At 39.6% G+C, this 25,484-nt stretch overlaps 1 protein-coding gene across 4 annotated transcripts in view; it reads left to right on the forward strand.

Annotated features, from left to right (window-relative positions):
- The window catches only part of KCNMB2 (potassium calcium-activated channel subfamily M regulatory beta subunit 2), a 321,616-nt gene that overhangs the window by 37,819 nt on the left and 258,313 nt on the right, over positions 1-25,484 (forward strand). For 3 of the 4 annotated variants that reach the window (XM_045198162.3, XM_045198158.3, XM_053918104.2), the window contains one exon: positions 24,561-24,669. The exons of the other annotated variant lie outside the window; for it this stretch is intronic. In XM_045198162.3, coding sequence (XP_045054097.2) covers positions 24,623-24,669 — 47 coding nt within the window. In that variant the 5' untranslated portion in view covers positions 24,561-24,622. The remainder of the gene's footprint in view (positions 1-24,560; positions 24,670-25,484) is intronic. 4 annotated transcript variants of the gene reach the window in all.

The following is a 25,484-nucleotide window of genomic DNA, read 5'->3' on the forward strand; positions in this document are numbered from 1 at the left end:
ATATGAAAATTTTAGAATATGACATTAGAAGAATTCTTCAGAAGACTGGGATCCGGAGCATGTGAATTCCCTGAGACTGATCACAGAGCAGCCAGTCTCTCTGGGGCTTGATCAGAGACTCCAAACATTCAGTTTGTCAGGCATCACGCTTTCAATGGGGATGGGAAAGATCACTTAAAAAATGTTTCTTTTAATGTGGGTAATCAAATTTATTAACATTCTCAAAGTTCATTTAAAAGTGAAATTTCAAAGAGCTGCTTCTTTTTCAATTTCTCATGCTGACAGGCCCATTTTTGATGTGTCATTTCTGATGGATTAGGTCAGTCAAATTGCATTAGATCGTAAGTGCCACACAGCACAGCATTAGTCATGTAATTGAACAGGACATACACATCAGCAACAATTTATTTCAGACACGTTGTTTTCTGGAAGACTTGTCCAACTAAATACCCATTTCTCATCTCTGACTGTTTTTCTCAAACTTCATTTTCTCTGTTTTGATTTCTCTCATATTTCCCTTGGTCTCTTGAGTTTATTTCCTGTGTACTGACTTTCTCTAGTTTGCTCATTTCCCAGAGTCTTCATTAGTGAAGAGCTTCTTTACCTAGCTTACTTTGCTGCAGCTCAGTACGAACACATAAGGAGAGGACATACGTGCATACCTCGGCTTACCTTGTTGGAACTCAAATAGTAGCACTGGGTTTTCCAGGACTTTTACTGCTGAACCTATTTCCCTTGAGATTAATTCCCTTTAAACAATGAAATTGCTTCAGGCTATCATTAAAAAAAATCTAATGATATAGTAGGAGGTACCTGACAGCATTGAAGGAAAACCAGAGAACCCACCTCTGAAAAGGACAGAGGATCTCCTGAGGTCTACGTTGTAGGGATAAGCCACTCTCATTGGGACCCCATCATTTTTGGGGTGGTGTATATTCTGCTCTACATGCTAATGCCCCAGAAAGAGGTCTGGTGTGCCTAGCTGGGTCTTTCCCCACTATTTTGGCTAAGAGAAAGAAAAAAAAAAGAGCTGCTCAATTGATTGTCCCACCAAGCCTGTATAGGACAGGCTGATCCCAAAGTGAAGCGGGGGAGCGGCTAGGTCTGCAAACCTCCTGATACCCGCTACAGCTGAAAAGGAGATGTAGCTGATGAAGCTGGACCTGGGCCATATAGGGATGGTAAATAAAATGGGTGCTAGGATCTCAGTAGTGTTGGTTCCCACATGAAATTAAATGGTGTGAAGCCAATACTAAAAGTACTGATAGGAGAAGCTGAGGATGAGTGCCAGATCACAAATACCAAAGTCAAGGAAGCACAGAAGCAGCTGATATGGCAGAGGGGTAAACACTTAGGCACCAAATTCAGAGAAAAATGAGAGATTATAACTTCACATTTCTAATCATGTGTTCTGATCTGGAAAATGAGGATGATAACAATATCTAGTTTTATAAGGTAAGTGTGAGGAATGCATGAGATAATGTCAGCAAGGTGTATGTTATAGCTCCCAATACTTGGTAAGGGTTGATGTGGGTGCTTCTTCTTGGGACAGTCCTAAGATTGTCCAGTGGGCCTTACTTCACCTTATTCCTTTCAGATGCTCATAGTCCATCTTTCTTACCATGGAAGTTTCTCTGCCTAAGAGCAGCTGTTTTCAGAAGCCTCTTACAGATGTGGTTATGGCTGAGGTACAGAAGAAACATAATGGTTCACTTTGCCCCTTTATGCTAAACGTGACCACAGCCAGGCTTAGCACATTTCCATCCTATCTGTTACTCTGGACTTCAGGGTATCATACAGAATGAAAATTTGTAATAAAAAGTTGAGGTAGGAAGAAGGGAAGGAGAGAGAGTTAAGAAAATAGATGTCAAGAGTGACATGCATGACGAAAGCTCATTGAGAGTTTTCAGATTCTTAGAAGTCAAGAGGAAAATTAAACCTCCTTGAGAGCGCCTCATTACCCACGATCCTTGCGTAACCAGCATGCCATGACTAGGCCCTTTAATGGGCAATGGTCATTGAAGACACCAGACTTGTGGAGTTATACACAAAAGCCAAAACATACGGCACTTCCAGCTGTCCAGTGCCTGTCAAAGAACTCTAGAGAAATGCTTAGTTCTTCAGCCTCAATTAGTTTCAGGTTGTGAGAATTCCACTTCGGCTGGCTGGAGAATTACTAGCAACGTTCTTTTCTCCAAAGGCCATTTAAGCTTTTAGGAGGTTGTACTTGTTCAAGTCAATACTAATTGGAGCTGGTGCTGACATCTGTAGATATTAGAGTGACAGGCATCACATTGACTCCTAGTCTTCCCTCCGCTCTCATCCAGAAACATCTCTCCTGGGGCTGACAGTTCTTACCTTCTCTTTCTAAGACTGCTTATAAAATGGAGTTAGTTAATTGTGTCAAATATCTGGGAAGGAAGTTTATATTAAAGTTTTCTAAAACCCAAAGAATATAAAGCATTGTTATTGGCAGAGGAGACACAATTATAGTGGCATTCAAGTCAGAAGATAGTATGTTTTTCATAGCCTGAGGAAAGAGTATAATCTTAGGCTTCATGAAATTTTAATTAAATGAATACATAGGCTCAAATAATATATAGCAGATATGTAGACTTCCAATTGATCCCCAGTAGATTTCCTGTTATTGAGGTGCCAAAAAGAGAAATACTTGACAGATGGGCCATCTATGCAATGTAGTACAGGAAGATGAATTTAAAACATCAGTTGTATAATATCAATGAATATGTATATGTTTATATAATCAAGAGAGCCCTAAATATAGAACAGCTTTAGACCTAAGATCCCTAAATGTCCAGGATTTAATTTATAACTTAAATTCGTAATAATCTTGCTATTCTGGCACACTAATGATAACCTATCTCATAGGTTGTCTTCTGTTACCAAATCACACACATCAAAATTTGGCAGCCATTCTATCTGTGCATATACACAGGGATCCATTGCATTACCAATAAGAAAACTGAATTTTTCTTAAGCTTGTGTAGTCTTCCTGAAATCTTACAGAAGACTGACTTCAATAGTTAACTGGACATCATAAAGACAACTAGTCTACCTAGCAACAGAGACTCAGCTCCACTATTAGTAAAGATGAAGCTATACATCATTAATCTTCATGTTTCCACACGAAAGGCATAGCCATGTGTTTTGGAAGCCCCATTTGTTTCCAAATAGGGGTTTATAAGCAAAGCGTCTGGAAAATTGACTAAACTTTCTACGTGTTTGTCCTAATGTTTTGGCAAAGGAAGACAGCCTCACATGATATACTCTGCAGCTGCACCAGCACTGCCTCATTCCATAAAGTTTTCAGTGAGTGACACGTGAGGTCCTGCGGAGGATACCAGGCTGACTACGAATACTTTAGCCTTCAGGGAGATAAAGTCTTGTACTACATGGCAAAATGCTATTCTCACTAGAAACTGAAAGAAGAGGGGTGCCTTAAGCAAATGATGACATGGAAGAGAGAAAAGGTGTGGTGTGTACATCCAATGACATCTCCTGGGGCTGTGCAGTGCAGCAGCCTGGAGAATAACAAATCTGGGACCTAGAGGCAGAGGCCCTGAGTCTGACTCCCACGCTGGCATGGCCCTGTGTGTGACCCGGGGAAGTCAGTCAGTGTCTCTGAACCTGCAGGATGTCCTCAACTGTGAAGTGGAAGTACAACCTCCCTTCACGGGGTTGCCGCAGAGCTGAGATAATGCGTGCCAACCCATTATTAGTCGGGTCTGAAGTGCAGGTCAATGAGATTCTAAAATGGAATTTATTAGCCATTTAAAACATCATTTATAGTTACTACTGGTCTGATTTTAAAAGTGTTAAGAGATTGAAAAGCTACTAGCAACTTTGATGCCTACTAAGTAAACATGTATAAACCTAAAACTGCTTGTTTACAGTGAAATGTAAAGCAAAACTATTCACATATTCAAACATGTGTATTACAAAAAATGTAAAATGCAATGTAATAATTTTCAATAATTTAAATTTTATGATTTAGCTTTTATAAGTTCAAATAAAAGCTATTCAGTGACACATAACACCTAGTGTTATTTCATTCTGGACAATTAATGGGGCACTAATCTTTCTTCTTAAACACAGTTACCCAACATGTGTGCCCATAGGTACCCATTCTATCCTGGGTATAATTATTGTTGACGTAGTGTTTGCTCTTAGAAAAATTTTTGATTATTCTGTAAATTCTTCTCAGTTCCAGTGTCACTTTAGATTAGAAGGTTAATTGTTGATTAGATAAAGATATAAGTCTATTTATTTACCTTTTAAACTAATTTTTTCCTTTTTATTGAATGTTTTGGTTAACAAAAGTATACAGGTTTCAGGTGCACAATTCTACAACACATCACCTGTACCACCCGAGTCAAGGTTATGTCCATCATCATTTGTCTCCCAACCCAACTGTAATTTTGAATGTGAAGGTCTCCTCTGAGCTGAAAATTCATCAACTAACTTCATATTGAGTTTACACAACACAACACTGCGATCAACAGGGGAATTCAGTTTCCAGATACTTGAAAGAAAAAACATATGAGAGTAGATATTTAAAAGCAGTTCATACAAGGTACCTGTAATGGTCAAATTCAGAGAGACAGAATGTAGAACAGTGGTTACCAGAGGCTGGGCAGGGAGGTCAGATGGGAGTTGCTGTTTGATGGGGAAAGAGTTTCAGTTTGGAATGAGAAAACATAGATGCATGGTGGTGATGGTTGAACAACATGAATGTACCTAATGCTACTGAAAGGTACACTTGAAAATGGTTAAAATGGTAAATTTTATGTTATATATATTTTACCACAATAAAGAAATTTAGCATTACAAATTTAAAGTGGCTTTTAAGGCCCCTTGCCCCCCGCACCCCTCCTAAATAATCCTGGTTTTCTTTGTTGGTCTGCATATTTCAGTTCACTGAGAATATAAGGAGGTATTAAAGATAAAAGAGAAAGTTAAAATTATAGTGGCACTTGCTAACCCTACTTCAAATTAAAGAATGTTCGTTCATTAAAGAGCACTGGTCATTGAAACTATCTCTGATGCTTTATCCGTGTCTACTTGGCTTCAGAGAATGGACAATTTTAAAAAGAAAGGAAGGAACTAATAATTGTTAATCATCAACTAAGTGCTAGGCCCTGTACTAGATGTTTCTGTCTTACTCTATTCTCACAGTAAGTTTATAAGGCATCTTCTACCCATTTTATAGAAAAGAAGAAAAAGACCTTGAAATTATAACTGACAAGCTCAGATTTGTATTTCTAGAAATGTCCAAACCTGGTGATTGGAATCAGTCTCCTAAATGGGAAATCAAGTTCCTCTTCAGATTTGTTTTGACTTACATAAACAGCTGGTAGCTGTGGCAACATATAACCATTCCTAGGTGGTATACATTATGTACTTCAGCAGAAAGAGTGTTTCATTGGGAATTTAGAGCCACACTCCAGTCTCTGCTCTAACTTTCTCTCCCATCCCTTTAAATGGATCAATAACCCTATCTAGGTTCTGCTTCCCTCAGCTGTGAAGAGAGATAATAACACCATCTCAGTAACACCTAGTTATGCTATAAGGGCCAAAAGTGATCGTGGATGAAAAAGCCCCTGACATTGATTATGGACTATAAAACAAGCAAAAGTAGCATTTGCAGCCACAATTCCAAGCTTGCAAAGATCCTCCCAAATGATCTGGCTACTCTGTCCCCATGCAATAATGTCAGGCCTTTTGTATGAGAAGCTCTTACAGTTCTTCATTTTCTTAAGATAAACTTTTCAGCCTTCTTGGTATGGCTAATAAATGGAATTCTGACATTGTCTGGTATGAAGATGGTGTGCTAAGTTTTACGAGGCTGAGAAGCTTGTCTCCCATACACCACTGACTTCTTCCCATCTCGTTCCTCCAAAGAGAACCTTTTGACTCACAGAGAGAAAGCTGTCAGTGCCTACGCAACAGCTCGAGCCACAGTCAATGCGACAGGTCTAGACATAGAACTGCCCTTATTGTCTGGAATGGTCTTGGAGATAATGCACTGAGTGCCTTCTGGACAAGGTGCTAATGAATGAGGCGGTTGCCAGCAGATAAACTAGGCTGGCAGGGAGAACAATTAAAATGATGTTACTGCAAAGCCAATGTTATTTTAAAATTTAATCATGCTTCCTGGTGGCTTAATGGGAATTCCGCTTCCATAATAAAAAAGAAAATATAAGTCAGATGCCTGTGCTATGAATGAGGTTGTATCCATACAACACAAAGCAAAATGCTGTTTTGCTGATGAATCAGGTAAATTCATAAGTGTAGGTGGTAAAGCAGCATAATTCAAAACCTAAGACTGGGTTTTCTCACTCTGATTTATTCCATTAAATTGGTATTTTCATGAAGCCAACCAGTAACTACACATCTTTGCTTTCACTGTATAGATTCAGCTTGAAGAGGGTTGTTCACCCCAATCAAGAGTAAAAGAAATGCAAACACCCAGGAAAACCTTAACAATCCAATTTGTCAACTTTTACCTTTCAAACCAAAAGAAAAAAGTTCTAATAAGCAGTATCTTCTGGTCATAGTAATTAACTTGGTCCCAAATAAAATACGAAGGAGTTTCCTTTACCACTGGTGGGAGACATGCCTTTGATTTTTTCACTCTTTGGTTTGTGCAAGCCACTGGGGCGCAGGGGCTAAGATCTTAATAGAATAGAAGCTGGCGATCTAACAGCCCAAGGGCAAGTGCGTCCCCCACCCCTTGGTATACAGCCCACATGCTAAGAATGTTTATTGCATTCCTTAAAGGTTTTTTAAAATCAAAAGAGAATATTATTTTGTGACAGATGAAAATTATATAAAATTCAAATTTCAGTGCTCATAACTAAAGGTTTTTTTGAACACAGCCAGACAGAAGCCACATGGCCCTCAAAGCCTGAAATATTCACTGTCTGACCCTTTACAGAAAGTGTTTACTAAATCAATGCCCTAAAATTATGAACCTCCTTAGGTTCAAATCCCGCTTTATTAGCTGGGTGTTCTTGGGTTAAGTAAACTTCTTATGCCTCAATTTCTCATGTGTAAAATAACTACAAATGTTATTTGTGAGAACTAAGTTAAATGTACATAATGTGCTTAAAACAGTCTCTGAGACAAAGTAAGAGCTCTGTAAGTGTTAATTGTCATTATTACTATACTCTATCTCCTGAAAGTTCAATGGTTACATCTTATGCTAATTTGGAAAATGGTAAAGAAAAGTATTAAGAAAAAAATAATTGAAAAATATGAAATTAATTATAAATATATTGTTTAATGTAAGTTCCGCAAATAAAATTGCATAGGAAAAAATGGTATGTGCATGTTTATCATTCATCCTGCATCCTATCACCCTAATCTTAACCAAAAATCTTAGTGTAATTTGAAGCCCATTAATCAAGTTGAAAACATAGGTAAAAACAGTTGGATTGGTACATTTGTCATTTTGCTTAAAGATAGGATTAAGGCCCTTGGAAATATTTTCCTAATAAAATACATAATTAAATATTGATTGCTTGGCTAAAATACCAGCTGCAATTTAAACAGTTATGACCAATTATGTCAGCTTATTGTTTTACCTGAAATATTATAAAATATAGGACAAGTGCCTAAAATGCCAAGAATATTTTAACTTCAAAATTTTGCTTTAGAGCCTTTTAAGCAAACTTTGTCTTTACTTTATCTTGAAGCAAATTTATTCTAGGTTGAATATACATATATATTTATATATATTTATATATATTCATTTGAAATTAGTAATTTATATATATATAAGATACATATAAGTTATATATAACTTATATATAAAAATATATATACGTTATTTGATAAGTTATATATAAGTTATAAGATATATATGTTGTATATAACATATATTTATGATATATATATGTTATTTGAAATTACTAATAGGTAAACATTTTAAATGGGTAGAGAAGATAAATATAAATTTTAAGAAAGAATGCAAATAAGAAATAAATCCAAGAAGAACACAAATGGTAAACAAATAAAAAATTACTGTTTTTTGTATTAACATAAGACGTGTTTCTTTATGGACTGGCCAAGATTTCTCCTACATGACAGTAATGCTGGTGGGGTGGGTTAGTCATAGCAAAGCTGACGCGATGTTCCCTGGGGGCCACGTTTTTTTCTAAGTGCTTCATATGCAGTTAAGTAACCCTCAAAACAATCCCCCAAATTCAAGATTATCATTAAGGCATTCTAACAATATTTTACTAAACAAAAGAGAAGAAAAAGAAAATAAAACTAGCACCCAAAGTCTTACACCTGTTTGGAGGTAGAGTGGAATTTGAACCCAAGCTGTTTTGCAAGTCTTTCTTCCAACCACTATGTGATTGGTGCGACAATAGGGACATACTCATATTCTGCCGATTCCAGAGAAAACAATGCACATTGTGATGTCAGGGCTGGCAAAGAGGGAAAAAGATGTTCTCCATTGATTTCTTCTTCTTAACTCCTCAGAGAACACATGTCCTGACTCTACAGCTTGCCCTAGATCAAAGGTAAATACATTTTCAATGTTTTTAAGACAAAGTAACTAAAGTCTTGCCAGTGCCCATAACAGCAGTTACAGTCAAGTCAAAAGTACTGCACAAACACTCTGTGGCTTTTCCCAGGTTTAGGGTCAGAAGAGCAATCACAAACTAAAGTTACAGATGGGGTTTCTGTGTTGATGTGCAAGGGAGGGAAGGAAGAGAACTGGAGGATCTGCCAGGTTCTAAGAGCTTAATTTGTGTTGACTCACACTGACTTCATAACTGTGACTTATTATCTCCTCTTAACAGAATACATCTCTAGATCAGATTAGCTGAGTTATTTAAACTTAACACACATTGAGATCAAGGTAATATGCAGAAACCTAATCCAGCAAAAAATGAAATCTTGACATCTAGAAACTTCTCTACAGATCCAGCTGGAAAAACAAAACTGGGCTCAAGAAGCATAAAGAGTCCTATGAATATGGCAGAATTTGACCTTAATTTATTCTTGCTCATTCTTTGTAGATTAAAATATTATTTCAACTTGAAATTTAAACATACCTGTATCTTTCTTATTTCTCCCCAGTTCCCAAAAGATAAGAGCAAAATAAAGTTATCTTTAGTCTGCAGTTGCAACTGGAACCATCAAAAGATAGCACTGGTGAATAATGTAGCCACATAAAAAGCTTTGAAGCCACAGTGATGCACTTCCTTTGCGAGGGGTGGGGCAGCAGCATTAAGAAAACAGAATGAGAAACAGTAAAGTTTATAATTCCTAGTGGCAGTCTTTGCATCTCTCCACATCAGAGGATTCTTTGAAATATAAATCCCATTATCTCAGGTCTCCCTGCTCACAAAGAAATCATTAGTCTAGCAAAAACATTTAAGGGTTTACAGAGAACTAGGTAAGGTGTGTTTTAACAGCACAATTAAAAGTGTTAAAAGTGAATATATCTGCCCAGGGAAGTCAGGGAAGGTTGCTTAAAGGAAATGACATTTTATCTGAGCTGGGACATCAATGTAAGGACGGTGGACGCATATTCCAAGCAGAGGAAATAGCACAAGCAAAGTCTTGAAGGTAAACAGTGCATGGTAAACCAATAATTTAAAACTTCCAGTGGCACTGGAGCAAGGCAGACTTTGTGGGGGTGAGTAGGAGTTGGGGCAAAAGAAATACATGATGACAGATTGTGAAAACTCATATGGGAAGTTTAAGGAGTTTGAACTTTGACTTGAAAGCTACACAGAAGTCCTTGCGGTTTCTATGCAGGAGACTGCTGTCATCAGAACAGTGGGAGTTTTGTTTGTCTGCTTTTATAAATTTTGTTGAGTATAACAAAGATATGGAATAAGTAAATTTAATTTATTCTGTATCTATATTATCGAATTTGTTAAATTTCACAAAGTGAACACAATCATGTAACCAGCATCCAGGTCAAGACACACGTACATGCTGAGTCAAAGAGTGTGCTGCTGTTCAGCTTCAGTAGATAATGCTGAACATCTCTCCAGGACCTGTTCCAATTCGCATTCCCATCAGCAGTCTATAAAGTTGTAGTTGCTAGTTGTTCCACATCCTCCCCATCCCTGCATTGATTGATCAATTCATTGATTGATGGTCTTTACCCAGGAATGTGGTAGTAACCAGTCGTGCATTTCAAACAGTGTGACAGTGGAGATAGACTGAAGATCAGGCGGCCAGTTAGAGAACTATGGAAATAATCTAGGAGAGAAGCAATATAGGCGTGGATCTGCAGCAGTGCCAACAGAAAAGCAAGGTTCTTGCATTGTCCCTGTTTGTCATCTGTTAAGCACAACCAGTGAAAAGGACATATGAATAATACTGAAAGCCTTTGTGAATCATTTCTCATCATCTTTTACACACTTGTGCTTTTTCCTTTCAATAAAATAATTTCCATTTATATGAGATCCTTAATCCCAAAGCCCTTTGCAAATGAAGCCAAAGAAGCAGAGCCCAGTCTATGTCAATTAGCAGAAGAGAGAAAACAAAAGGCCCAGATGGGTCTCCCCCTGGCTGCCTTGTCAAGGGGAGGGGCTGGGGCTTGCCCGACCTGCACCTGAGGCAGGCTTATGCCCCAAGTGCCATGCTCAGCAGCCACCCAAGAGGGCAGAGGCGGGCAGGTCGTCTGCAGCTGGCAGGGAGACCTGGCGCGAGAGCGTGTGCTCCCTGCTTCATGAACCCCTTCACTGGGGCAGCTGGCCAGGACCGGGGACTGGAGATCTGTGGGAGTCCAGCCAAGACACCTGCAAGTAAGAGAGGCAATTTTATTGTCTTCTAAATAGCTTGAGTAATGATGATCACTTGCTATGGGAACAGAATGTTTTTGTCTGTGAATTTTAACCTTCAAATCCAGGAGTTTTAAAAGTTTTCAACAAGTTGTCAAGCCATACAGTTCAGAGGACCACCATTCCTGAGAGGCAGGGCCCATGAGGTGACAGGGGAGCAGTGTGCCCTTGGATTGTAGAGGGGCTTCCTTCCAATCCACAGAGAGGCAGCAGCCCCCTGCCAGCCTTGCAACAGCCCCTCCTCCCTCCTCCTGGGAAACAAGCGCTGCTGGGGTACCTCTTTCCAGCAGTCTGCATTCCCCAGGCTGACCTCTAATGCCAACTATCCTGCAGGGTGGGCTTCTTGGGAAGGTCTGGAAGCCCCTTCCTTGGGATGGAATTAGAATTGTGAAGAAAGTTTACAGAGGAGATCTTTCCCTGCCTCATTATCTTATTGAACTGGAGGGCATTATGAATTGAAGCAAGTAAAAGTGAGTTTCCCTCTTTGCCTTTTTTTCCAATGTCCACTTTCAAATGTCTCTCTCAGCTCAGCAACATGTCCTCAGTTTCCCTTGTGATCCCTACGTAGTTTGGACTCTGAAGTCAGCATCGTAAATTCCCTAAGCAAAGCACCCCCTTTCTCAAACCTGCTGCTTCTCCTTTTGGATCTCATTTCTTGTCACTGCTAATAGCAGCATTTATATAGATCACTGATTCTAAGAGGGCTCATCCTACCTCTGCCTCTATGCCCACTTCCAACAACCACACTCCATCAGTGTCGAATCACGTCCATCTTTCCCAGCATCCTTCGCTTTATTTTCCTACTTCCTCCATCCTGATTCAGGTCCTGCTAACTGAAACCTTCCTGGACTTCTCACCTCATGTGGCCATTCTGACGTGTCCCACATAGCACTGAAAGTTCAACCTTTCTTAATACATATACAGAATTTATTTCCAAATTCTTACATTTTAATGCCCAGGTTTCAGTTCCCAATGATTCTAGAATAAAATGCAAATTCAAAGTCTTCTGAGTAGATGCTCCCAACTCAACCTTCCAACATTCTTCCAGTCCTCCTCCTCATCAAAACTTATAGTCTGGTCAAATGGACTTTAAATTGTATTCTTTGGAACCCCAGTATTTTATGGTAATACTGTAGGATCTATCTTCTAGGCTAAAGTACAGGGGGATGCTCAGCAAGTAAGCCCCTGCCCCTAATTTTATTATATTTATTATATTTTATATTAGATCTAAGCCTGATGCTAAAACAGAGGCAACCCAGCCACAGTCTTTTACGGTTCTTGCAGAATAAGCAGTTATAGAAACAGATGTTTCATGGAAAGTCAGAGCTTTACCTGTAGTGTGACCCCAAATATGGTAGTAACAGGAAGTTCTATAATTCTCAAGCTACATACATGAAAAAAGTTATTTCCCATAGAGGCAGCATATGATCTCATTACTTAATTTAGGATTGTGTTCAGATTTTCAGACCCTTTATACAACCATGCAAACAGTGAGAAAGGCAAATATATTTTCAACATACAGCTGAAGTTTTGTCCATACACTCAAAATAACGTGATACCTTATATTGATGGATCAACTGAAGTCAAGAGGGAAAATATGGTCACTTCATTCAGGAAGCACTTAAAGTTAAAGCACCCATTATGAAACAGTAAGTTCAGTAAAAATTAGCTAAAATTGTGTGTGTGTGTGTGTGTGTGTGTGTAAGTTTATGTACTCAACCAACAGTAGGAAATATCTATAAAAGAAGGAGCCTTTGGTTATCATGTCCACCCAGCATGCACTCAAATGTGTTTGCTCTGTGACTCCTGGTGGCCTTTGGTATTAAAAACAACTGAGCAGAGCAAAGATTTGTTTTCCTATCTAATCTTACAAAAGATAATGAAAAGAATACAGTCTGGAAAAGACAAAGTACTCGGTGTACATATGTGTGTGTGCTTGTCCACTAGGGGTAGAAAGATACAGAAGCTCAGAAATAAATCACTACCTCTAGAACAAAGCTTTGGGTGTAACTTCATTTCTGTGAAAATGAGGCAGTTCAGCCATGCACAGAAATTAAAGAGTATGGCAAGAAAAGTGCTAAACAAAATATGAATTGTAATGAAATCTAAAATGTCAGTTGTTCTATTATTGTGGCTTTGTGTGATCATGAGGTAAAACAGCCTGGGTAATGAGAGGTCACGGTGGCTAAAAATCAGAGCGCTAATGGCTCTAACCTACTGATGAGAGGCAGTGATCTCAATAAAATGAAACACTAATGGAAATAGTCCCGCCGAGAAAAGGCTGCCATCTGTAATGCACAAAAATGGAGAGAAATAGAGAAACCTTCTCAATCCACCTAAATATCCATTGTTTCAACAAATAATGTCTTTTTAAATCAGTTGGGAAATGTCCTTTGCAAGAGCTTGTTTCTAATGCTTCTCCTACTCAGACTCCAATCTTCTAACTTTCCCTTGAGTGAGTGAATCAGCCAGTGTGTCTGTACCATTCTTAGGAACATACTTGGACATATCCAAGTATGGCAAATGTAATCAACATGGCCATGGTGTAAGAGGTCTATAGTTAACGTGCAATGAGGCTGCCAAGGAAGGAAAAAATGGCTTATTTGTTGGGGCCCAGTATTATCTGAGGCTTAAAAAATATTCAGCCAGCCCCTAAACCTCCCACCACAGCCAAAACAAGCTTAGGAGGCAGAAGCTCCCTGCCTCTACATAGTTACCATTGGAATAGCCTTTCTCTCAGAGCTGCCTTTGGGTTTTCTTTTTAATTTGATTTAGACTTCTTTTTACCTGATTTTGATTTTTTAAAAGAGTGGTAAAGAGAACAAGTTTGCAATTTGCCCTGCAACATGGAAATGATAAAAGGAACACTAGTTTTACCATTTTATTTGTTTAATTAGAGTTTGTACATGTTATAGTCTATGAATGTTAAGCTCCTCAAAGACCAGGATTGTTTAAACTTTTAAAAAATTATCCCTTATAACTCTTAGTATAATAAATGCACAGAAGAATGATGGGGAATTTGACATTAAACCTCTTCATCTATCAAAATGGCTGAAAGCTCAGCGGAATTGTGTGGGGAACAGTGCCTGGGCCTGGGTGTGTGTGGGAAGGTGTATTGTGCAGGACGAGGTTAGAGCAGATTGTAGGGGTTTTCCCTGGGGACATCTTGTGGGTGGAATGGCTTACAATGAGAAAAGACAAGGCCAATAGCTCGGGTAATCACGGCATATCCTCCCGTTGCCCTCTGGCTATCCAGATCAATTTATATGGCCTCCTGCCTCCTCTGAGCTGGGTATCAGGCTTTGGTTTAGGACTGGGGGTCTTAATGTGGATAGAGTTCTATGATAATGTTTTGAAATCCAGTGTGTTCAGAAGTGGGGGCTATGTTTGGAAGGGAACCCTGAAATTTCCTAGCAAGGGGACTTCATACTACATCAGCCACCTGGCTATGCCCCACCCTCTAAATATCCTCCACCTCTGAAATTCTGAAGCCCCCTCCTGGAGGAGTCTGCAGCATCTCTACCTTCAAGGGGGTCCCTGCCGTGACTATCAGCTTGGATGATGAAAGTGCCTTTCACTCAGGTGTGACTGGAAGAGGAAGAATGTTGAGGATCAGTCTGCTAGGCTATGGGATGATGTTACTCAGTTCCTGTTTTTGAAGCCCAGAGAATAATCTATTCCACGTGGGCTATTGTCCCTCTGCCATTCAGAACACAGCTCTTTAGGATCTCAGGAAAAGGAGTCGAAGAACTGTAACCACAGGGTAACCAGTGGATACTATAAAGGGAGGCATTAATCCCCTTTGTCTTGCTTTTCAATAGTTCATGAAAACAGTAGAGCAGCTACAACAGAAATTCACAAAACAAGTGGCCTGCTTTCACTAGCACTCCATTTACAAGCCTATTCGACTCTGGATTCTGCTCTTCTCCCTCACTAAAAATGACCATTTCTCACTTTTAGTCTTCCTTTTAGGCGTCCCTTCATCTCATCTCTCTTCTTTCTCTACCCCTCCTCTTCAAAATTACCTCTATCTGCCTCTTCATCCAATTTACTAATAATCATTTGAATATTAAAGGAATGCATAAAATTTCTTTGTACAAAACTATCATGTGAAATAAATCACTCAAACTTAGACTCTAGAACATTCTGTTTGCCAATTCAGAGATAAATTGAATGTGTTCTCCTATTGTCATGAGGAGTAAATAACTGAGTAAGAAAACAGCTTAGTGCTTGCCTTCCCTCATGGCTCTACAGATAGCAGACTCCTAGGGGACCGAAGGATCCATTCTCTCTTTCTTTCCTAAATACATTTTCTTCTCTCCTCTCTGTGCATACTTCTGTGTATATTTCACCATCATTTAAAATGTTCTAATTTCCCATTCCCTTTCAATTTATCATAATATGGAGGTACTACATGTATTTCAGTAATTTATATATATGATGAGGTTTTAATATTTGATTCACCATCTTTCTCCTTTGTGGGAAGCATTATACTAAGATTTGCAGAAGACAATTTTATTTTAAGCTTAGACTCTTGTGAAAGTCCTCTGTGCCCTCTGCAAGATATCATTTCCCTTCCCTCCCTCATATTGTCCTCGGTGCTCTCTCCATTATTCAAGGTTTGCTCAAATTATACAGCCTCTGAGAAATGCCCCTAATTCAAGTCAAAATTAACATTGCTTTTCTGTTTATTTTCATAGCACTATGGACTTGTATTTTTAATTCTCCCTTTTATCAAATCAGTCATCCATTCACTCCTTGTTATGAACTGACCTATATTCCTCCAAATTTGTATGTTGAGGCTCTAACTCCCAATGTGACTGTATCTGGAGACAGGGCCTTGAAGGAGACAGTTAAAGTTAAATGAGGTCATAAGGGTGGGGCCCTAATTCAAAAGGACTGGTATCCGTATAGGAAGGGGAAGAGACACCAAGGGTGTATGCACACAGAGAAGGTGGTCATCTGCAAGCCAAGCAGAGACGCCAAGCAGGAGAAATCAAACCTGCTGACACCTTGATCTTGGACTTCCAGCCTCTGGAACTGTGAGAAAAGAAACTTCTATTGTTTAAGCCCCCCAGTGTGTGATACTTTGTTATGGCAGCCCTAGCAGACTAACACACTTAACCAAACATTTCACAGGCCTCCTACCTTAGGCCTGCTCATCATGTCCCCTTCATAGCGCAGCCTGCTCTTCATCAGTTACATTGACACATGAGGCCTCTCTTCCTGGACTAAAAGGAAGCTCTCTATGGACAGGTCCAGCTCAGAGCTGAGCACAGGTCTTTGGTAGACTACAGGTTTACTCCTCTGAGGAACTGAAATCAAACCTTGCCTTGAGCTCCACATTGACCCTGGGAACAAGGAAGGCATTTGTAGTTCAAGGGATGACATTCCCTTTCCTCGGGGCATATTTCAGCTCCTCCTCTGAGCAGTCATGCTGCACATTTTTATTTCACATTTTCTGCCTGAGCCCTCCTGACACCTGAACTAAGAATCTTCTGAGCTCAGGGAGTACAGTTTATGATGAGGTTTCTGGCCATGGCCACGGCTGCTGGATTCCCCTCACCCCAGTCCTCCATCAGCCCAGGAAAGACAATCGTGCTTCATACCTGCTGCTTTCCCTTTCACGCACACCCTGCTTTCTCCTCTGTACTAACAATCCACTTTGTTTTCACATTTGAAATAGAAGAAACAAGATGCATAAAACTCCCCTGTCTCCCCACCTGCTTTGGCTTTTTACGGTCGACTGCAAAAAACTGTTCAAGTTCAGGAAAATTGATTTCTGCCATTTAAATAATCTAATCTTCACAAGCCTTTTAACACCCAAACAGAACCCATTTAAAGCACAGCAAGATAATTAATGTTGAAAATAGTCTCTGTAGGGGACTTGCTTACCTGCCTGCCCACATTTCCCATTTAAAGGAAGCACCTAGTTTGTAGTTTTAAGTTTATGAACAGGTTTACCTCACCAAACATGAATTCATTTTAATAGGTATTTCCACCCTCATATTTTATAAACTAATGAACTTAACTGACCAAACACTAATTAAAAATGCATTAGGAAAATGTTTGTATTCAACAGCTTCACTAATATTCTTGCTGATGATTTTGAAGCTCATTGAGTCAGAAAATCAATGCCATGGAGTCTATGTTTTCTGTGCCATAGCCTCACACACTGTACCCACTCTCTGGTGCTGATGGGAACTGCCCTGGAAGAGAGAGCTGAGCCAGGAGGAGAAGGAGAAAAGTCATTACCTAAAGGCCAAATGCCACTATTAGCATTGCAAGCAAATTTAAGATGCACACGAGCATAGAAATATCCTTGCCCCTATTATTCACCTTGACTTTTGTGAATTGGGAGCGTTCAGTGGAACTGGAGTGAGACCAATAAAAACCCTGCCTGGTGAGAACTTTTGGTCTCCTGCAATCCTGCAAACACAGCTGATTCCCAACACTCTCTAGTGCCAAAACCCTTTTTCCTCCTGAGAGCTAACTCGCATTGCATCTGTCCCTAAGGCAGAATCTCTGAAGTTCACAGGCAGGCTTCTGGAAATTTGTGATCTTCCTGAACTGGGAATGGATGAGCATGTTTCTGAAGAGAGCGTGCAAAGCTGTCAACAGATATTTAAAGATGACCATGACCCCCGGAACCTTCAGCAACAAGAACTGCCTTTTCACTCCATCAGAGGCCCTTCTGCCCCACTCAGTGCCCCAGTCGCATTGGCATATTGTCTTTCTGCAGGTGGACAGTGCCTTCTCCACCTCCAGTCGCTGTCCACACTGTGTCCTGTACCTAAATGCTCCCCACCTCCATGGCCTGATTCTTACTCGCCCTTGTGAATGTTTGATTAAATGCCACTCTCACTGTTTACTTCTCCAGACTATCCCCCTAATAATTTGCTATCAAGGCACTTACCAGAGTTTATAATATCTGTGTAATTATATGACTAACGTTTGTCTCACATTAGACTATAAGTTCCGTAAGGATAGGAATCATGCCTGTCTTCTCCATTGTTTTATCAGAAGCTGAAATATTGTAAACAACTTACAATATTTGCTGTGTGGATGGAAACTGGCTTATACAGTTCTGTTAATTTTCTGAAATTCTACATTCTTACCCACATAAAGACATCATTCATTTGGGCACTGTTTCTTATTACCTGGCTGTTTCATCTAAGTCTTGGGTATTCAGCTGACCTAAGAGCTCTTTGGGTAGAGATGGGTCTCTCTCTCTTTTCATAGTTTCTTACTTGGCCAATTGTTAATTACATATTAGGAAATAATCAGATGCTGTCTAACATTCCACAGCAAGTCCAACAACTTCAGCTCAGTCTGTTCTGCTTTAGTTTCCAATATTGATAAGCTGTTAAGTATGTGACCTCCCTCCCAAATTTATCATCAGCTCTCTGTGAGCCTGGATCTTTTCTTCTCCCCTAAAACACACTGGGTAGTGCTGGGTGCTCAAAGACTCAGTCAGCTTCATGGCTGATGCATGCAGCAAGCACAGGGTTAGGTGGTCAATAGCTGTGTTTTCCATGAGACCTTTAAAAAATGTATAAATGGGGAAAAACCAAGATTTTTTCTGATCTCCTTTGTTTTCCATGAGTTGTAATTTCCCCACTGCAGAGGGCTTAAGAATATCACACTAACCCCCATTGGGCAATCTGATTTGATATCTGTTATGGCTCTTGACCCCACTTCTTAGAGCTGCATTTTGACTTCATCACTTGTCTGGACAATATTTTCTTCTCAGTTAGACACCTGCAGTATGAACTACAGAGACAGTCTACATCTTTTTCACTTACTACCCAATTGCTGTTCAACTTCAGGATGAGCCCATCCACTTAATCTGGCATTAGCCTGACTGACAGGTAAATTTGGGACATGTTAGAAAGAGGAGGATCAATGTCCTGACCAGTGTGGCTCCGTTGATTGGAGCATTGTCTTGTAACCAAAAGGTTGTGTGTTTGATCCCTGGTCTGAGTGCTTATCATCCCTGATTGATCTGAGCGCATACAGGAAGCAACCAATTGATGTTTCTCTCTCACATCAATGTTTCTCTCTCTCCCCTCCTTTCTCTATAAAAGCAATGAAAAAATGTCCTTAGATGAGAACAAAAAAAATTTTCTTAATAAAAAAAGAAGGAAAGAAAGAAGATGATCAAGATAGATTACTGTGTCCAGATGCCCAGAAGCTCAGGCAATGGGCATATTTCATAACTCAATCAACAAAGACCTGAAGGAGGCATTTGTCCCATATCATTATTTATAATCAAGAAGGCAGGAGCAAAATTCATGGAGTTTGTGAACCAGAAGAGATCCTCTTTAATATCCTGGGAAAGAAAGTAGTTTTATAGCAACTATAAAATTGGTATTGTTCTTGTGCCTTCTTGAGTTACAGATGGCCACCTTCTCACTGTGTCCTCTCAGGGCCACCCTTGGTCTGTGTGTTGTCTGTGTCCTAACCCCTTCTTTTTATAAGGACACCAGTCATGCTGAATTAGGGCCCACCCATATGACCTTATTTTACTTCAATTACCTCTTTAAAGTCCCTATCTTCAAATAGTCACATTCGGAAGCATTGAAGATTAGAACTTCAACATATGGATTTGGAGGAGACACATTTCAGCCCACGACAATACTCTTCCTTGGATTAATATCATCTCCAAATCAGCCTCTCCACACATCCAGCACTTTTTCCCATCTAAATCATACCTTGGCCAGAAATCCTTCTTGAACACAGTTCTAACCCCAGCATCCTCTTGCTTAAAAACTAACTCCAAATTTCTTACAGATTATAAAATGAAGTCCGTCTTCTACCTGGACACACACAACTCTTTCTGGTTCCAGTCTTCTGTGTTTCTCTTCCATTCCTAAACTAATAAACTCCTCCTTCTTCTTTGTACAGGTCTCTCACTTTACAGCCTGTGGGCTTCAGTTGCAAGCTTCCTTCTGCCTGGAATACACTGTTCACCTCCACCCCAGACACATCCATGCCAGCCATTCCCTCTAGCACACTGTCATCAGTCCCATCTTTCTAAATCTAAATCCTATTCATTTTTTAAAGGATTCTTAAATCTTTCTTTCTCTAGTAAATATGTTCTGGTACCTCCCATAAAAAGCAATCTCTTCTTTAAATTCCTATTTTAATCAATCTTAAAGTGACAATATAATGTACAAACAAATATGTTCTCTTCCCTGAAGACAGGATCTATATTAGTTTCCTGAGGCTACCATAACAAATTACCACAAATTTGGTAGCATAAGGAACATGAATTTATTCTGTCACAGTTATGGAGGTCAGAAGGTTGAAACCAAACCTCCCTCTTGAGGTTCTAAGGTAGAATTAATTTCCTTCCTATTCCACATCTGATGGTTGGTGGCATTTCTTGACTAATGGCCACATCACTGCGATCTCAGCTTCCATAGCCACACTGGCTCCTCTTCCGTCTGTGTCAAATCTCTCTCTGCCTTCCTCTCATGGTCAGCTGTAGGGCCCACCTGGATAACCCAGGATTATCTCCTCAGCTCAAGATTCTTAATTATACTTGCAAAGTCTCTTTTTCCAAATAAAGTAACATCACTACTCTTTGGAATTAGAACATGGACATTTCTTTTGGGGGGCCACCATTCAACTTGCTACAGACTTGAAGTCCGGTCCATCTTTATACCATTGGCCTGTCTAACACAGTGTCTTCTGTAGTAGGCGCACGACGAATATTCATGTTATGATGCACACTTAGTAATCTGTTTGTTTAATCGTAACCACTGACAAATTGCTCAGTGAAAAGACAAACAAATAGTCTGAAATAATACAATCAACAGATTGCTTTAGTGTTGCCAAGATGAAGGTTTTAAGTATTGCTGATGCAAAAAGAAGAGGAAATTGGCAGGTTTCTGGTATAAGTTTCTAAGCCAACAAATTACTTGTTAGTACTTTTTACATCCTTCTAAATTCTTAATTTAGACACTTTCCATACTTTAATCAAAGAGAATTTTTTCTATGTTTTTATCAAGATTATCTCTCTGTTTCAAGTGTACCCTACATCTGTCAGTGGCAGGCACATTGAAATGTCTGATGGCATTATTCTTGCACCAAACAAAGTAAAATGAACTCATATTGTTTTAATTCCATATGTTTCCTAACATCTCTTGCAAAGCACTGATATGTATATTCCTGAGAGTAAAGTGTAGATCATTCATTATTTAAAATATGGCATCATTCTGCATGAAATCATCATTTATTTGTAGGCAGATATTGTAAAAAGTATATACTGAAGCTTATAGTACATGTTCAAAAATGAATAAACCTACTTATCTTAGCATAGCTACAGTTTTAGAATACAGAAAAGACCTGTTTAAAATAATATCTTAAGAGGGGGCAGCACTTATGCTTTTCAAGCTGCATTTCCAAGCTGCATTATCACATTAAACCACATAACAACCCTAAAATGACGGTAAAACCTCTTTCATGAAAATATCTAATCATGGCAGGGTTCTTTTCAGAATATACTCTTGTAGTGATCAATAAAATCCCTTTCAGAGAACAAACATTCATCAGGACCTATAAAAATCTTTTCTTTTTCTCCCTATAGAGCTTGCTAAAATCCATGGTCTCTCCATTCTGTCTCAAGGTAAAAGACTAGAATAAAGCAATAGAAATGATATCTCTTTGGAATAACTGAATAATGATTTTCAGTGTTAGAAAAAATCTTAGAAACCCTGTAGTGGGTTGACTCAGTTGAGACTCAAAGGAGCTAAGTGACTTTTCCAAGGTCAGACAGTTCCTGGAGAGTCAAGACTAAAATCCAAGTCCTGTGAGTAATAGTCAGAATTCTCAGTGGCGGGCACTTGGTCAGTATAGCACATGGAGCAACCTAGGTGATCAGACTTTATAGCTCTTGTGTATTATTTGGGTTCAGGAAGAGGAAAAACCCAGCTGGAGGGAGCTCCTACCTGCTGCAATAGCTGCTTATTAGTATCTCCTCTCAGTTCTGTGTTCATTGATGTCAGCAGTTTGAGTGGCTGGGGTGGGAGAATTTACACCATGAAAATCAGCAAATGCTACAGATTAGCTAGGCCTGTATTTGGGGTGGGTGGGAGGGGAGCAATAAGGATAACCAGACACAGTAGGAATGGTGTTCACCTTTAATTTTCCACACACATTGGAGAGGAACGGGACTCAAATATTATTTTGAGTTCTTTAAGATTTGGACATGAAATTAAATAATAACAAGAGCAGCGACTATTTTTTATATGTTTACCGAATGCCAGGCAGTATACTCAGGGTTTATTCTTTATATGCTTTAATCTTTAACTCTGCATAACAGCCCTTCCAAGTGGGTTTTCTTATTACCCCATTTACAAACGAGGAAACTGAAGCCCAGAGATGAAACATAATTTACTACCTTTTGAAAGAAACAGAATTGAAAACCAGGTCTTGCCCCAAAGTCACTGTTCTATCCCCAGCATCATGCTGCCTCCAAAACTGGCTCTGCAAACCATATTCTTTGAAATATTATAACTGCCAGCTACTGTGTCTACCAGTGCCAGATGTTGTGCTAGACAATGTATAAACATAAGCTATTTTGTAGAGTGTGTATTATCGTCATGTATCATACTGATAAGCTGATGATCAGAAAGATTGAGTGATTTGTTCTCAGTCCCAAAGCTAAGAAGTGGTGGGTGGGATTCAGACCATGCCTGCCCATCCCAGACCTCTTGCCTTCCCAAGCTGCCTATGCAGCCTCATAAATTGACAGCAACTAAATGTGTAACATTTAGTGAATGTCACTAATAAGCCACAGTTGTCACCTCTCCAAAGGGGTCACCTTTTGGTTTTTGTTTACTTTGTAACAGGCAGTTTTGATGGATTTTAGACTCCTGTAAGATCAGGTAGTAACAACCTATGGAACCAGAGGTGTTGAAATAAAACAGCTGGACAGAGTGACTGTGAACATCCAACGTCCATGACCCAAGCCTCCTAAAAACCAGCATTGCCATTGATAGACTTTTATTTTTACCTGGAATCATTATTAAAGCAAAGTTTTTCTCTTATTTAGAGAAAAACCTCAGCTCCCATTCCAAGAAAGAAAATGGTTTTAAAACTCTCAGGCTCCCAAGTGACTTGAGGTCAAGTTGCATAACCCAAAAGAGAAAATGTTTTGAACTGGAATGGAAAAATAAACTTTATGCTTCTGATCCGTCATTGTTTCTGGCTTTACTCTACCCCAAACTTTTAGTTGTTGGTATTTTTAAAGTAAAGTGAAAGCTGCAAACACACACAAAATATAATAGGAAATGTCAAAAATTGTTGTCATTGTTAAAAAAAAACTCATGAAAACTGATATGAGTAGTTAGAATGCCAAGAAGGTCCCAATGATTTTTAAACCCCAAAATAAGTCATTCAGTGTCCAGTAGAACTCAAATCTACCTTTTTAAACTATTTCAAGCACCTGGAAAATTTGCATGCCTCTATTTTAGCCCCACATGGTTTCCTAGACTGTGCTAGGTACCAGGGAATGAATGAGAACATGGGTAAAAAGGAAACACCCCTCAGTAACTTATAAAGTTACTATCAAAGGAGATAAAGCCAATGACCTCAAAACCACTGTGGAATAATTACACATTGAATGGCATGATTCTGATTCTAAGTGCTTTTAGTGTTAGAAAAGTGATTAGTGTGTGCAGCTTGTATGGGCTGGAAATGCTTTAAGGAAAATAAGCAGAGGTAAGAGTGGGTGAGGATAGGCTTTGACTTGGGTCTTTCATGAAGAATGCCATTACACAAACAGTGAGGAAGCAATTTAAGCCACTCCAATTGGAAGAGAAGGCACAACCAGAGCCCTAGAGATGGGAATGAGCCTGAGAATGGTCTGGGAACAGTTCTCAGATGCTCCTTTCAAAGTGGGAGTAGTAGTAAAGAGGGAGGGAACGTGGATCCAATGTGAAAGTCCCAACTGGCCACACAGGGGAGTTTGAACTTAACATTGTTGGGGAGGAAAATTTTCTCTGCTCTCCTAGGTTATTTTGGCTGGCCTAATAATTAAATTGACATAACACAGATTAACAGGAAAAAATCAAATTTAGTGTTGTACATGCTGGAACTCCCCCATACATGAGAGGTTTCAGACAGAAAGGTAAAATGAGACATATATGACATCCTGAGCTAAGGAATGAGGTAAGGGGCCTCAAGGTAATTTGCAAGATGATAAAAAGAGCAGATGCTCAGTAATTAGATGTTTGTCCTGCCATATAGATAGGTCATAAAAAGTTATTTCTGGTAATAACTTATATTATGGGTAAGATCCCCAACTCACATTCCTCTAAGTACTTAGTGAGGGGCCAAAGTTTCTCCTGGGCCCACAGTTACCGATCACCTTCAGTTCGAAATAATTCACATGCCAAAGTAGCACATCTTGAGGAGGACTATCCAAAACCTTGTCAAGTAGATGGCATCTGTGGCCCACTCTAAGTATCTGAGAAGCAATAACGTGACGGAAGTGGTGATTTAAGAAAACTTCATCTTCTGCCTCTGCCACCCCGTGCCTCTACATGTGAGTCTCTCATTGCTTCCCTGCAGCTCCTGGGACAATCCCAGCTGAGCCAGTTCTTAAGAGCTTCAGCAGCTGGAGTAACTGTACCCTTGGCCCACTCTATGGGTCTCAGCAGTATTTTTCTTCACATTCTCAGTGTGCTAACGCCGAATTTTCAAAATTTCCCCTAGTGTGCCAAAACAAGGTATCTGCTGAACAGTGCTGACCCCCATACTTGGGGTGCCCACTAGCTATGAATCCTGAAGATCTCATTTTGCCTGGTCTTCTCCCACTGCAGAGGTAAGATGATGTCTACTTTGTACTTCTTTCAGTGTCCAAGACCCTGCAGCTTCATGTGCTTCCTCTTGGGTAAAGACTGCCTGGATTCACTACCTCTATACTCATCCACCCACTGGACGCCTAGCCATTGCTTGCTAATGCCTGTCATATACCTGTATTGTGACTACAAATTTTGGTCCTAACCCAAATTTCAGATCCATTTCACCTAAAATGCCAATATGTCGCTTTCTTAGCCTGGTGAACATCTAGTCATCTCCCAAGTCTCTGGGAGACGAGAACATTTTCACCCCCCTTCAATGTAGAGTTCTTCAATGCACCCTTCAATGTAGACTTCTCCTTGTCCTCACTAGCCCCTGACAAATATTTCCATGAGATCAAGGAAGGTTGGGCTACAAACGTGTTAAATGTCTATCTCCTTCAACAGACTGTGCGCTCCTTGAGGACAAGGACAGGGGATTTTCTTCCCTGTGACCTTGGCAACTCACAGAGGTAGAGGGCAAATGCCTCAGTGAGTATGTCCAGAGTCAGGTCATAGTTCTTTCCTCCTCTCCACCTGCTCTGGATTGATAACTGTAATTAGTCAAACTGGAGCAGTTTGGCCCCAGACTTGTGAAGGAACAAATCAAAGTATATATTCCAACATGGCAGGGGACTACATTTTACACACTCCCCTCCACTAACATGTCAAGGAGATAAGAAATAGCATGAAACAGTATGTGTTTACCCCTATGTAAACAGTTATTACAATGTATTATAGTTTAATTATCTGTCTCCTTATTATAATCTCAGGGCTGTGGCTTACTCATTGCTGTGTT

The sequence above is a fragment of the Desmodus rotundus genome, chromosome 2 (genome assembly GCF_022682495.2).
Source record: "Desmodus rotundus isolate HL8 chromosome 2, HLdesRot8A.1, whole genome shotgun sequence".
Taxonomy (NCBI): Eukaryota; Metazoa; Chordata; class Mammalia; order Chiroptera; family Phyllostomidae; genus Desmodus; species Desmodus rotundus.